At 46.3% G+C, this 14,964-nt stretch overlaps 1 protein-coding gene across 1 annotated transcript in view; it reads right to left on the minus strand.

Moving 5' to 3' along the window:
• Positions 1–9,715: 9,715 nt before the first annotated feature.
• RTN4R (reticulon 4 receptor) overlaps positions 9,716–14,964 on the minus strand; it is a gene marked incomplete at both ends in the record, with an annotated part of 126,596 nt that continues 121,347 nt past the window's right edge. Inside the window, one exon of the mRNA XM_083373385.1 lies at positions 9,716–11,160. Within this exon, the coding sequence (XP_083229511.1) occupies positions 9,716–11,160 (1,445 nt within the window). The remainder of the gene's footprint in view (positions 11,161–14,964) is intronic.

Here is a 14,964-nt window from a genome sequence, read left to right on the forward strand (position 1 = left end):
CATCTGCAGCTGGAGCACCAACTTGGAACATGTGCTCTGGTTGACCTACCTTGGCTCTTCCCATCGTTTTGGGTTGCAGCTGACACCAAGCTTGACCCTTTGGGTTATAAAGATGGCTGCTCCTTCTTTCCTCTGATTTTCTCCTTGGTCCACAATACCAAGAAGTGGCCCATTCCGGTCCATTCCAGTTCCAGAATGTCAATCTTTCTGCTTTGGCGACGGTTCACCCTTCTGATAGTCCTTGTGGGATGAAAATGCCTATGACCTCCCTTTTTGCCTCTGGGCAGAGCACCATCTGGAGATCCTTTTGGCCTTAATCCAGTGGCATCATAAGCCTCAGAGCTGGCTGTACTTGCCCTCTGTGGTTCCCCAGTAGCTCGGTGGGGACCTTCTAGCCTGCAAGGCCAGTCCTGGTTGTGAAGGCCCATTCTTTTGGGAAGAGGGGAGTGGTTGCCCTTCCCTTCTCCGGTGGATCATAGCTTATCCCTCATCCATGAGCTCTTATCAGGGGTGATCCTCTGGGAGAGATGCTCCTGATGGGATCTCACATCATCCTTGGGATATGCAACTCTCGTCATTGCTACAACGTATAAATACATCAAGAAGAACCTTACTGAAGCTTAGTTTAAAACATTCACAAACTATTTAAAAAGTGAATTCTTACTGGGGGAAAAACCCTACCCGTTTTAGAGCGTCCGCTTATTTCTTCTTTCAAATGATGTATTGTGTACTGCTTTCAAAAAAAAAAAGTTTGAGAACTGGATAGGCTTTGACTTCTGCATCTTTAATACAGTTCAGTATGATATAAATCAATTCTCTGTGTCATATAGACCGTATTCTTTCAGCACATTACTTTATCTCCAGCCAATCAGAGAAGACATGTCACTGTTTCTGCCCCTCCTAAACTGAAGCCCAGCTGAACCTCATGAGAAGCTACAGCCAGCCAAGGTCATCTATTGATATGCAGAGCTGGGAACCAAGAACCTGTTTCCCAAACAATATACAAGCACCTGATTGGACATTTGCAGATAAGGTGGGGGGGAAGGGCAGAGAGAACTTTCCTTTGTGTCCTTTGTGTAAGCTCAGATTCAGCTTACACTAATTCTGTAACCACTTAAGCTTCAGTAAAGTATACTCTTGAATAGAGCAGAGCTGGAAGGGACCTTGGAGGTTTTCTAACCCAGCCCCCTATAACCATTTCACATAAGTGACTGTCTAGTCCAGGAGTCTTCAAACTTGGCCCTTTTATGACTTGTGGACTTCGACTCCCAGAATTCCTCAGCCAGCGTGACTGGCTGAGGAATTCTGGGAGCCGAAGTCCACAAGTCATAAAAGGGCCAAGTTTGAAGACCCCTCGTCTAGTCTCTTCTTAAAAACCTCCAGTGATGGAGCACCCCTAACTTCTGGAGGCAAGCTGTTCCACTGGTTAATTGTCCTCACTGTCAGGAAGTTTCTCCTTAATTCCAGGTTGCTTCTCTCTCTGATCAGTTTCCAACCATTGTTTTTGGTCCTGCCCTCTGGTGCTTTGCAGAATAGTTTGACCCCCTCTGCCTTGTGGCCGCCCCTCAGATACTGGAATACTGCTATCATGTCAAAAACAAATGGCTAGGAGTCCTCCTTTGCTAGATGAATGAGTGGGACAGTGTCAAGGTTGAATCGCTAACTTTTACCACTACCCAACTTGCTGAAGAAACACGGAGGTGGGGGTGGGGTGGGTGGGAGGAAGCACAGGAAGGAAACGGGAGTCTAACATGCTGTCCAGGGACCCTCGGAGCCTACAAGAATGCCAAGGTCACTAATGCAGGTGTCCAACAGAGAAGTGGACCGTTCCCATAACAAACCAAAGACATACGATTGGGCAACGTGAACACCCGCTGGGTTGGGGGTTAAGAAAAGCGATTGTTAACTAGGCCCATTTTTGCACGGGAAAATCAAGCTGGTTTTGCTTCTTCAGTTCTGAGATGTTCAGTTCTAAACACCCCAGGGTTTCCCCAAAACATCTCAGCACTATCGGATTGGCTACACATGAATGGACTAAGGGGGGGAGGGCTAGGGGGAACCAAGGGGTTAAATGTCTATGGAGATTCCCAGCCATCCAGGTCATGGTTTGTCCCAAAGGTGCTTTTTGAGAAGCAAAACGTCTTCAAGGGAAAAGGAGGAAGTCCATCTGCCTCTTCAAAAAGCACCTTTGGGACAATCAAGGGATTAGTTCTGTACTGGTGTGTACTGGAAGCGTATATTCCACCTGACTTTACTGCAGCCAGCATCTCTTAGCAAAAGGACTTCAACCCAAGTGGAGTCAGGTTTTTCTTCCCTAAGGGGATGAGGTTGTCATACAGGAATACAAGCTAATTTGAGGGCTAATCCACATGGAGCCCCATTTCCATCTGTCCCATTTGCCATCGTTCGCTCCCTAGAGACTAAAATGGACGACCTGAAAGTTGAGCTGGTCACGAACAAGGAGTGTATATCGGAGGTGGTGACCCTTTGAGAGCTGTATGCAACGAAATTTCATTTTGATGTATGATTAGTGTACATTCAAAGTGACACTAAAATTATCATCATCATCATCATCATCATCATCATCAGACTGGGGCAGGTCTGAGAATCGCTGAGTTTCACCTCTGCTGGCTGATTCATAAAAGTGTGCCTTTTCTAAGTGGCTGAAAGGTGCTGTGTTGTTTATTTTCTGTCAATTCCTTCAGAGTAATGTTATCCAATCACACATTGTGTTTGCCAACAGAATTCTCCTGGTTACTTCCTCCCCTGTGAAAAAAGGGTAGAAGTTGAAGTGGGTATATATTGCAGAACTATTGACTCACCTCATTAAAATTACATATTGTAATTTCTTGAATATTTTCTTTTCCCTTTTTCTAAAATGAAGAAAGAAAGGTCTATGCCAGGCGTCTTCACACTTGGCCCTTTTATGATTTGTGGACTTCAACTCCCAGAATTCCTCAGCCAACGTGCCTGGCTGAGGAATTCTGGGAGTTGAAGTCCTCAAGTCACAAAAGGGCCAAGTTTGAAGACCCCTGGTCTATGCCAACCCCCAACCCCAAAGGAGCACTTTCTCCTGCAAAAGGCTTGCTCCATTTTCCGGGGTGTCCACATGGGTTGCTGGGCGAAAAAGTCAAGATGGTGGAGTTTGCAGTTGCCTTCTTCAATTTTTTTACTCCCAACCAGGAGCCCCTGCCAATCTCATAAGCAATGTTTTTTTTTTATTTCCATCTGTTAAAATTCAGTTTGTGTAATTATGATACAAAAGCAGCTGAAAGGAGATGTGCTGTATTTCCCCAGGACTGATGTGATAATTATTATTCCAAAGAATAACAGAGAAATGGTCTATATCACTTCAGTTTGCAGATACAATCTCTTTTTTTAAAGGATTCTACACACACACACACACACACACACACTCTTAGCATTTCTGGAACAAAGATATTAAAATGTAGTAAACTATTTTTTTTATTTACTCAGCAGTATAAAACATCACAGTTCATTTGATTAGCCTGGAGGCAAAACTCAGCAGGGTCATGTAGAAAAATTTAGCTTGTAAATTTTCCAGTTTGATGAACTGCAGTCTCAGATATCTTGGAGAGAAAATCTATTTGACTGCTAACTGCTAATGGGTTGGTCTCTTAATCCCTCCAACTCGTTATGGCAGGGGTCTTCAAACTCTGGCTTGTGAACTTCAACTCCCAGAATTCCTCAGCCAGCGTGCCTGGCTGAGGAATTCTGGGAGTGGAAGTCCACAAGTCATCAAAGGGCCAAGTTTGAAGACCCCCTGCATTATGGTATTGCTGCCTTTCATGGATTAATTTGTGTTTCCAGCATTGAAAAAGCTGACTACAGGTAGCCCTCGGTTTACGACCACAGCCGAGATAAAAATTTATGTTCTTAAGTGAGACATGTGCCCCCATTTTACAACTTTTCTTGCCCCACTTGTTAAATGAATCAGGGCAATTGTCAAGTGACTGCTTGTCAGAAGGTTGCAAAAGGGGATCACATGATCCCGGGACGCTGCAACCCGTCATAAATATGAGTCCTCTGAATTTTGATCACGAGACCATGGGCATGCTGGCACGGCTGTGTGAAAAATTGCCGTAAGATCAATCTTTTCAATGCTTTTGTAACTTTGAAGGGCGACTAAATGAACAGTTGTAAGACAAGGGCTACCTGTGTTTTCCCGTTCATACATCTCACGATGTTGTGAAACAGAAATTGCTTTCAAAATTCCTTTCACAAGGTAAAATATTAGAGAAATTTCTCTTGGAAGCAGCGTGGTGTCCTTAACCAAATGGCCCAGGGAGGTGTGTGGCTATGGTGGTGGTGATGATGATGATGATGATGTGTGAATTGCAGCCATCTGCACGCTCCTCTGTTACCTGAGCCAACAGCTACAAAGCAACAGCCGCCTTACCGGTGCACAGCAAATTTTTTTTAAATAAAAAGTGGATGACGTTTCTGCCTCAATGAGCTGAGAAATTGGATTCCAAAGTGAAAGTAATCCAGCCATTGAGACTTCTGCAAACCCGTGACGTTCCCTTTCGGGAACTCTTGCTAGAAATTCTCTCCAGCTGCTTGCAGTTTCCCTGGCTTAGCACCCATCCAGGAGGAAATTTTTCCCTGGGGGATTTAGAAAAAGTGGACCCTTGGGGAACGTGCAAGGTGGTGGGAAAGATGGAAACCGGACAACTCATTGCCGTCAACTCACTGTGGGACAATTTAACAATTCAATGTAATTATTTAAAATAAATTAAAAAATATATATTTTAATATCTGTCATTCACATTTCATTCTGTCCCTCCTTTCGCATCCTTTTGACGATTCTATTTCTTGGCTATTAGTGTGTCACTCTTGTGTTCAATTTAAATGTACCGACAAAGAATTAAAGGGAGACTAGGATAACTATTTCGGTCCCTTTAATTCTTTGTCGGTACATTTAAATTGAACACAGAAGTAGTTGGTCGAAGGAGCGACTGGCTGTGAAGGCTCCTAGATTGGAGCTGAAAGGCGAAAGTGGAAGCTGTAGGCTCCGTCCCACAGTTGGGGTAGACCAGGTTGCCCTGAGAAACCGGTTTCACCGGAAAACACTTAGTTTAACTCTTGTCCGTGGCGAATTGTCCTAGTCCCCTGGAAAGAGGGGTAAAGAGAAAAAAGCGGCATCACCAGCTCCCAAAGGCCACCAAAGATGAAGAGCATATCGCAAGCACCCTGGAAATGAGGTAGAAAAACAGAAACCCCTCAAGAATGGCCCAAAGCAGAAGAAGCTGCATTGGACAGGAGGGCGATTTCATTTCATAAAAAAAAAGATATTGAGACTCTAGAAAAACAAAGAACAATTGCAGGAATTGAGAAGGTCTAGTTTAATGAAAAAGAAGGAGTAGGGGTGACAGGATAGCAGCCTTCCAATATCTCAGGGGCTGCCACAAAGAGGAGGCAGTCAAGCTATTTTCCCAAGCATTTGAAGGCAGGACAAGAAGCCACGGATGGAATCTAATCAAGGAGAGAAGCAGCCTACAACTAAGGAGAAATATTGTGACAGAACAATTAGCCAGATCACTTATCTATAGATTTAGATAAGTGAGGAAAATTAATCAGTGGAACAACCTGCCTCCAGAAGCTGTGAATGCTCCAACACTGGAGGTTTTTAAGAAGAGACTGGACAGCCATTTGTCTGAACTGGTATAGGGTTTCCTGCCTGAGCAGGGGGCTGGACTAGATGACCTCCAAGGTCCCTTCCTTCTCCTTCTCCTTCTCCTCCTCCTCCTCCTCCTCTTCTTCTTCTTCTTCTTCTTCTTCTTCTTCTTCTTCTTCTTCTTCTTCTTCTTCTTCTTCTTTCTTCTTCTTCTTCTTCCTCCTCGTCCTCCTCCTCCTCCTCCTCCTCCTCCTCCTCCTCCTCCTCCTCCTCCATCCTTAATGTATTTTGTATTATCTTGTGGGGCCACATAACTAGCTGTCCAGGCCTCATTTGTCCCCTGGGCTGTGGGTTGGACAATTCCTGCTTAAGATAAAAAAAAACACTTCTGACTGACAAGTAAACAGAACTAAGTTCAAATTTTCTAGTTATAGGTCTACCTATGCCTGGTTTCACTTTCTTAAATTTTGGGAAAGAGTCTTTTCATTTATGCTGGTCAGCAACATCTGTGTCTCCTTGAAGACTGGCTAGATAGCTCCTGTTTTCAGTGCCCCCGGTCTCTGGACCGGTACCGGGCCGCAGCATGCCAGCAACCGGTCCGCACAAACAAGCAGAGCCCCATCTGCGGGATGCAGGCAACACACAAAGCTGGAGTAGGAAGGAAAAGAGCCTTGGTGGAGCAGTGGGCTAATGCCTCCTTAAGTAACACCAGCTGCCTGCCATTAGTGCAGGTTCGCATCCCACCAGGCTCAAGGTTGACTCAGCCTTCCATCCTTCCGAGGTCGGTAAAATGAGGACCCAGATTGTTGGGGGCAATTAAGCTGACTTTGTAATAATGCCGTTTGGGGTGTGTGTGAAAGCCCTAATAAGCAGGCATATACATAGAAGGAAGGCTACTGCTAAGCTTGTAAGCCGCCCTGAGTCTTCGGAGAAGGGCGGGATATAAATGGAATAAAATAAAATAAAATAAAATAAAATAAAATAAAATAAATAAAAGAGCCTTGGTGGAGCAGCGGGCTAATGCCTCCTTAAGTAACACCAGCTGCCTGCAATGAGTGCAGGTTCGAGTCCCACCAGGCTCAAGGTTGACTCAGCCTTCCATCCTTCCCAGGTAGGTAAAATGAGGACCCAGATTGTTGGGGGCAATAAGCTGACTTTGTAAAAATGCCACTGGGGGGGGGGCGCGAAAGCCCTAATAAGCAGGCATATACATAGAATGAAGGCTATTGCTAAGCACATTGATTTGTGCTTAATATTGTAAGCCGCCCTGAGTCTTCGGAGAAGGGCGGGATATAAATGGGATTTTAAAAAAAAGCCTGGGAACCTGGGAGCCCTCTCAAGCGAGAGAAGAGGGCAAGAAAAGGGCTTTGTGAGGCTGACGCATCTAGTGGAGCGCGGACAACGGCTTCAGCTTTTGGGTGACAACCTGAGGTACAGGTAGCCTTTGACTTACGACCACGATGGAGCCCAAAATTTATGCTGCTAAGTGAGACATTTATGAAGTGAGTTTTTTCTCTCTCCATTTTACGACCTTTCTTGCCGCCGTTGTTAAGTGAATCACTGCGGTTGTTAAGTTGGTCGCCTGGTTGTTAAGTGAATCCAGCGTCCCCATGGACTTTGCTTGTCAGAAGGTCGCACGTGACCCCCCCTCCCCCGGCAACCGTCATAAATGTGAGTCGGTTCCCAAGCATTTGAATTAGATCACATGAACACAGGGAGGCTACAAAGGTGGTAACGGTGAAAATCGGTAATAAGTGACTTCTTTCAGTGCCCTTGAAACTGAACGGTTGCTAAATGAAATGTTGTAAGCCGAGGACTACCTGTATTTTCCAACAAATGCTGAAAGAAATTGTGCTGTGATGACCAAGCCAATCATGTTCATTGCTCCTCCTGTAAACTAGATTGTCGTTATTATCATTATTATGATTTGCTTTGAACAGTGACTATATGTACTGTTGTAAGTTGAGGACTAGCTCTGCTTGGCTAGTTCCTGAGCAACTGCACCGTTTGCTTCATTCCTAGGTTGGGGGGTTGGAAGGGGTTGAGGGAGGGTGGGCAAATTGGAAAGCACCATTTGCCTGGCGTTCAGGGAATTGCCAATCTCTGGAGGATTAAATTTCACCTTTGAAGAATAGAATAGAATAGAATAGAATAGAATAGAATAGAATAGAATAGAATAGAATAGAATAGAATAGAATAGAATAGAATAGAATAGAATAAGGAATGAATAGAATGGAAGGGAATGGAATAAAGGAATGAGTAGAATAGAATAGAATAGAATAGAATAGAATAGAATAGAATAGAATAGAATAGAATAGAATAGAATAGAATAGAATAGAATAGAATAGAATAGAATATATAGGATAGAGCTGGAAAAGGGATCTTGGATGTCTTCTAGTCCAGCCCCCTGCTCAAGCAAAAGAGGAAGCCTGTTGTCTCCAGAAGACTGTCAAAGCAACGTGTTCAAATGTCCTAGAACACAGGTCTGCAACCCGCGGCTCCAGAGCCGCATGTGGCTCTTTCAGCCGTCTCCTGCGGCTCCCAGTCCTCTGCCATGTGCAGTCCCCCCAAAAAAAAGTGGGACTAAAAATGTTCAACCAATCAATTCAAATATGCAGGGTAGGTGCATAGTTCACCTTGGCTCCACTCTTCAGTCAAACCCTGTTCTGTGCATGCGCGCATGTATGCACATGCACACACATTTTTTGCGGCTCCCAGTTTTTCCTTTTGTGAGGGAACCGGTTCCGAGTGGCTCTTTCACTGTTTCAGGTTGCTGACCCCTGTCCTAGAGATTAAAAAAAAATGAAGGCTAGACTAGACATCCCAACACACACACACACACACAAACAGGGAGAGAGAGAGAGACCCCCATATCTACACACAGAGACCACTTTAGTTCAGCTTTAATAGACCTGCAGGAGACCGTCTTCTATTTTCCTATCTCACTTTCAATTGTTTGGGTTGTGGCTGACTCTTGGCTCCCTGCTCTCTGCCGTCTAAGCTGCCTTGGCCCAAACCCCCGATTTCAATCCTTGCTTGCTATTCTGAGCGGTCTGAAATAATTCATGATGCCAGGAGACCCTTCAGCGAGGCAGGGAGGCCACTGCACCATTAACAAGAGTGGCATTCGTGGGAGGGAATCCTCTGCCGACGCCCACGGGGAATTGCATGAAGCTCAGCCGCTGTTTTTCCTTCCAGCAGGTGATGGCTTTCAGGTGCCTTTGCAGGAGTATTGAAACACAAAACCAGCAAATCCAGGAAGAAAAGGCCAACCCACAGAATAGGTGTGAGTCGTGCGTATGTACGTGAAGGTGATAACACCACAAGGGGGTGGAAAAAAAAGGAAAGAAATATTTATTTTATATTTTTTTTTGTACTTGTACACAAGTAAAATAAAATGCATCATCTATATATATATCTATATTCATATTTATATATATACTGCAGTCTTCAGTGAATGAAAAGGGAGCATTCTTTAACAAATGCCTCCTCCTGGCAAACCCAGTCAAGTGGAAACGAAAGGAGGTTAAACCTCAAAATTCAGAAATGTACATATTAAAAATGCCACTGACGTGATTCTCAGCAGATGGGGGAAAATGTGCAATACCCGATTTAGGACTTCAAATTACAAGTGACAATTTTGGGGCGAGGGGAACATTACAAAGATGTGCGGGGGGGTGGGTGGGGTTGTAACTCTTATTTTTCTACTCTTTCTTTCTTTTTTTCTTTTCTTTCTCTCTCGTTTTCTTTCTCTTTGGGAAAAGGGTAATTCCAAGGACAAAAGGCAAGATCAACCCATCAAAATCAAACATATAAAATTCCAGAAGGAAGAAATAAATTATTTACACCTTTTTTGTTGTTGTTGATTTGTGTGTGTGTGTGTTTGTGTGTGTGTGTGTGAGAGAGAGAGAGAGTTTATAAAGGCATCCAGTAAATGTTTAGCATCACAACATTTTCTCTGGCCATAGCTTCACCTTCTCCTTCGCAACCTTTGGGGCTGAGGATTTGCCTTCCCCCCCCCCTCCTGTTTCCATCTCTGAAAGCGGAGAGCCCCTCCTGTAACCAAAAGGCTGGATTTCAAGAGAAGCAGAACAGACTCCACACGACGGGGGGCAGCAGAAGGCTTCTTGGGAGAACTGGGGGGCTGGGACTGGCACTGGGAGCCGGCTGTGCCATGCGGCACTGGGACCTGGACTTATTCCTCCTAGAACATCCCTGCCTCCTTTTGGTCGGGGTGGTGGAGGGCTCCACGGGACCCGGGAACTCAGGTTTCAAGTTGGTCAAGGGGGGGTTGACCGGGCTGGGGTACGTTCCAAAGGGCGAATCGTTGATGTGCTTGTTGCTGCCATTTTTGGGGAGATCTGCCTCCTCAACTTGATGCTTGGTTTTGGCCATGTTTTCCTTATCCTTGAGTGGATTGTTAGGGGAAGCCTGGTTGCTGTGAGAAGAAGGCCCCGCCTTGGCTTTGGCTTCATAAATGAAAGATTTATCCGTCTCCGGCTGGCAGCATTTCCCCACGTTGTCCTGGGGATTGAGAGTGGGGTCTGCTGTGGGCAGTTTGCCGGACCTGGTCTTGGTGCTGAAGACGCTGGTTCGGATCTGGTTGAAGGAGTCGAGGCAGCCTTCCAGCTCGGTGCTCTGCAAGTGCTTGAGGTCCCTCCCTGCCAGATGAGCAGGTAAGTGGCACTCCAGTTCCGAGGAAGACCCTTTGAACTGCTTGAACCAATCCCAGAGAGACCGGGCCTGGCAATCGCACACCCACTGATTGCCGTTGAGCCGCAGGTACTGGAGAGACCCCAGGGGTGCCATCGTCTCTCCCGTCAGCACTGTCAAGTTGTTATTAAAAAGGTACAAGGTCATCACTTTCCCAAGGTTGTGGAATGCCCGGCGATGTACCACGCTCACCCGGTTCTGATGCAACAGCAGCCTATCCAGGCTCACCAAGCCCCGGAACACATTTTCCGACAAACTCTTGATTTTGTTCCCGTGCAAAAACAAATAGGTGAGGTTAGCAAGATCCAGAAACGTGTCATCCAGAAGCTCCTGCAGACTGTTGTCCTGCAGGTAGAGATACTGCAAGGAGAAAAGACTCCGGAAGAGACCCGTGGACAACTCCAGGAGCCCGCAGCGATCCAGGTGCAAAGTATGCAGGTGGACGAGGCCCTGGAAAGTAGAAGGATCGATGGACTTCAGGTTCACGTTGTCACTGAGATCGAGCTCTTCCAATTTGTCAAGCCCATAGAACGCCCCGGGTTCAATAAGACTAATATTGTTGGAGTGGATCCAGAGAATGGACAAATTGCGGCAGAAAGTGAAGCTGGTGGACTGGATCAGGCTGATTCGGTTGTTGTGTAGGAAAATCCGCTGAGTCTGGACTGGGATCTCAAGGGGGATGGTGCCGAGCCCTTGCTGCTGGCAGCTGATGGTGATTTTGGGTTCACTGTAGCACACGCATGCTCCGGGACACAACTCCACTTCTGATGGGAGGTTCAAGCACAGCACCAAAATCAGCAGTTTGCTTCCTGAAAAAAAAGGTCCCAAAGGAAAAGGGAGAGAAAGAGGAGGAAGAGGCAGATTAGATCATTCCTGTAGACCGACAGGCCATTTGTCATTCACAACAGACAGGTTTGAAAGGTACCACTCGAAAAAGGCGGAAACTGCACCCAGTCTAGACAAATATGAATAAAATGGCTTCAATCTGATCAAAGAGAGAAGCAACCTGGAATTAAGGAGAAAGTTCCTGACAGTGAGGACAATTAACCAGGATGGTCTTAGTGATGGTTTTTAAGTCCTTACATGGCATGGGTCCGGAATACCTCGGGGACCACCTGCTGCCGGCGTCGACTCCCCTCTGCCCCGTGCGTTCCCACAGAGAGGGCCTCCTCAGGGTGCCTCCGGTCAGGGAATGTCGGCTGGTGGCCCCCAGGGGGAGGGCCTTCTCTGTGGGCGCTCCGGCTTTGTGGAATCAGCTGCCGGTTGAGCTCCGGATGGCACCGGATCTCCGCTCCTTCCGGCGCGGGTTAAAGACCCATTTATTTGAACAAGCTGGCCTGGCCTGATGGGGAATTACTTAGGGTTTTAATATTTATATATATATATTATTGTTTTTATTGTGGGCAATAATTTAATTCCTTTTTAACTTTTGTACTTTTGTAATTTTAAGATATGCCCTGTTCACCGCCCTAAGTCCTTCGGGAGAAGGGCGGTATAAAAATTTAATTAAATAAATAAATAAATAAATAAATAAATAAACCAGTGGAACAGCTTTGCCTCCAGAAATCGTGGGCGCTTCATTACTGGAGGTTTTTAAAGAAGAGGCTGGATGGTCACTTGTCTGAGATGGTAGAGGCTCTCCTGCTTGAGCAGGGGGCTGGACTAGAAGACCTCCAAGGTCCCTTCCAGCTCTACTCTACTCTACTCTACTCTACTCTACTCTACTCTACTCTACTCTACTAACATGAAACATTCAATTCCCTCAGTCAATATTAGCAACAGATTTTGAAAAGAGAAAACAAAATGACAGGTATATCGCTTACCCCGGGGTCCCCAACCCCAGGTCTGAGGGCTGTGAGCTGTTTGGAACCAGGCCGTGGAAGCGGGTGGTGACCACACACATGCGCGTCTCCACTTGTGTGAGCAGCAGGCAAGCTTGTGCACGCGCACTCCATTCGCTTGAGTGGCAGGTGGCATGCCTGCCGCTAGCACAAATGGAGCTGAGTGTGTGCACTTCCACTCATGTGGAACCATCCCCCCCCCGGTCCATAAAGCCAGAAAGGTTGCAGCCCCCCCACTTAAGCAGGCGAACCTATACCGTCTCAGACAAGTGACTGTCCAGTCTCTTCTTAACAACCTCCAGTGATGGAACGCCCACAATTTCTGGTGGCAAGCTGTTCCACTGGTTGATTGTCCTCACTGTCAGGAACTTTCTCCTTAATTCCAGGTTGCTTCTCTCTTTGATCAGTTTCCAACCGTTGTTTCTCGTCCTTCCCTCTGGTGCTTTGGAGAATAACGTGACCCCCCTCTTCTTTGTGGCATCTCCTCAAATACTGGAAGACTACTATCACGTCTCCCCTATTTCTTCTTTTCTTTAGTCTAGCCAAACCCAATGTCAAATACGCAGCCTGACTTCCGGATTTTCCTAACTCTGCACTTCAGCCATTAACCTGTTTGTCTTTCATCTTTTTTTCCCTGCATGGGAGGGACAGAGGAAAAAAAAAGTTTTGCTGAAGATCCAGCAGAAAGAAGGATAATTGGTGGGGAGAACAACCCATTCCCATTTTGTAAAAAAAAAAAAAAAAAACATTCAAAAACTTTTGCTTTCGTTTTCATTTTTGGGGGGACTTCTTTCATCTTCTTGTTTGTTCTTGAAAATGCAAGTTGTGCTTTTTTGCTGAAGGTCTGGATTGCACCCCCCCCCCCGGTCTGAGAAGGGGGCCTCCCTCCCCTCTCCTTCGGGAATCAAGGCAGAAGGTGCGACACCCCCCCTCCCCCAATTTGTTTTAACTTTTGTACTGGTTGTTTTAAATACCCTGTAAACCGCCCTGAGTCCTTCGGGAAAGGGCGGTATATAAATCTGATAAAATAAAATAAAAATAAAAATAAATCTGGCCTGGCCTAGCTCTGCGGTTTTTTGTGGCTGGATCGAACCAAATCTCCAGGCTTGGGAGTTGAGCTGCCTCTCTTGCATTCCAATGTCACACAAAATTAAATCACAGAAAGGGCCGCTGGAGTCACTCCCTCCTCCCGGAAAGCAACAGCCCAGGTGACCTCAGCCTCTCCGAGGGTCTGTCCTTTCCTGTGCAAGGGAATTTCCAAGCAGCTCATTTAGTGGCTGTTCAAAGTTACGACGGCGCTGAGGAAGTTGACTGATGATCCATTTCCCCACAGGGGCAACATTTGCAGCATCCCCACGATCGCGTGCTCAAAATTCAGACGCTTGGCAAGTGACTCAGATTTATGACCGTCGCTGTGTCCCAAGATCACCCGATCCCCTTTGGTGACCTTCTGAGAAGACAAGTCAATGGGGAAGATTGACCTAATAGCCGGGTTGCTAACATATCCAAGGCAGGGATCCACTAAACGACTGTGGCAAGAAAGGTCGTAAAATGGGGCCAAACTCACTTAATATCTTACTTAACCACAGAAATTTTGGGCTGGATTGTGGTCATGAGCTGAGGACTACCTGTATTTAGTATTTCTTAACCGCCCTCTCCCTTCAAAAAGGGCCCTCAGAATCGATGCCTGTCGACCAGCGTTTTGGCACTTTTCAGATGTGTGGACTTCAACTCCCAGAATCCCCCAGCCAGCGAGGTTGACAAACTCCGCTTTGGACTGCATGCAGACAATCTCACAGTGGGCAGAGAGGAAGTCCCTAAAGCAAGGCTTATTTTTGCAGGATCCCTTTGGGGCAGGGAGCTATGGATTCATTTGTGCGATGCAGCCCGCGAGGTGGGAAGGTTTAACTACGGTTTTCTGCCGGAGTTAATTAACTGGATCCTGTTTGCACAACACGCTAACCTCTGCTGACCCAGTTTAGCATGCCATGCAAACTAGAGTCCAATCATAGGAGAACAGCTATTTTTGCCGTGACCTTGAGAGAGCAGAAAAAGGCAAGCACTTGGCACCAGGCAAGCAAATTGCAAAGGCGCCCCAGCCTTCCTCCCAGGGACATTGAGGCTTTTTTTTTCTTAATGAAAAGAGGGAACAGAAGCCAGCAGGCGATGCAATGTTTAGCCTCACAACAACCTGGACGGGTAGCTAGTCATAAGAGCAAACAGCGGACAGAACTTGGCAACGCTGTAAATCATAGAACATAGAATGACAGAGTTGGAAGGTACCTTGGAGGTCATCTAGTCCAACCCCCTGCCCAACCAGGAGACCCTATACCATTTCTGACAGAGGGCAGTTCAGTCTCTTCTTGGAAGCCTCCAGCGATGAAGCTCCCACAACCTCTGAAGGCAACTTCTGTTCCACTGGTTGATTGTTCTCACTGTCAGGGAATTTCTCCTTATTTCCAGGATGAATCTCTCCTTGATCACTTTCCATCTGTTATTCCTTGTCCGGCCTTCAGGTGCTTTGGAAAATAGGATGACCCCCTCCTCTTTGTGATAGCCCCTCAAATATTGGAATGCTGCTATCGTGTCTTCCGTGGACCTTCTCTTCACTACAAGCTTCAACCAGGAGTCGCCTTTTGAGCGTATGAAGCCCTCCAACTTCTTCACCCCACTGTCAGCTGACCTCTTCAGTGCAGATTGGTGAGGTAGGAATAAATCTGGAGAGATCTCAAGAGCCTGCTGGGGGAAGCTGGTGAAACGGGCGCTATAAAT

Source organism: Vipera ursinii, assembly GCF_947247035.1.
Source record: "Vipera ursinii genome assembly, chromosome: 14".
Taxonomy (NCBI): Eukaryota; Metazoa; Chordata; class Lepidosauria; order Squamata; family Viperidae; genus Vipera; species Vipera ursinii.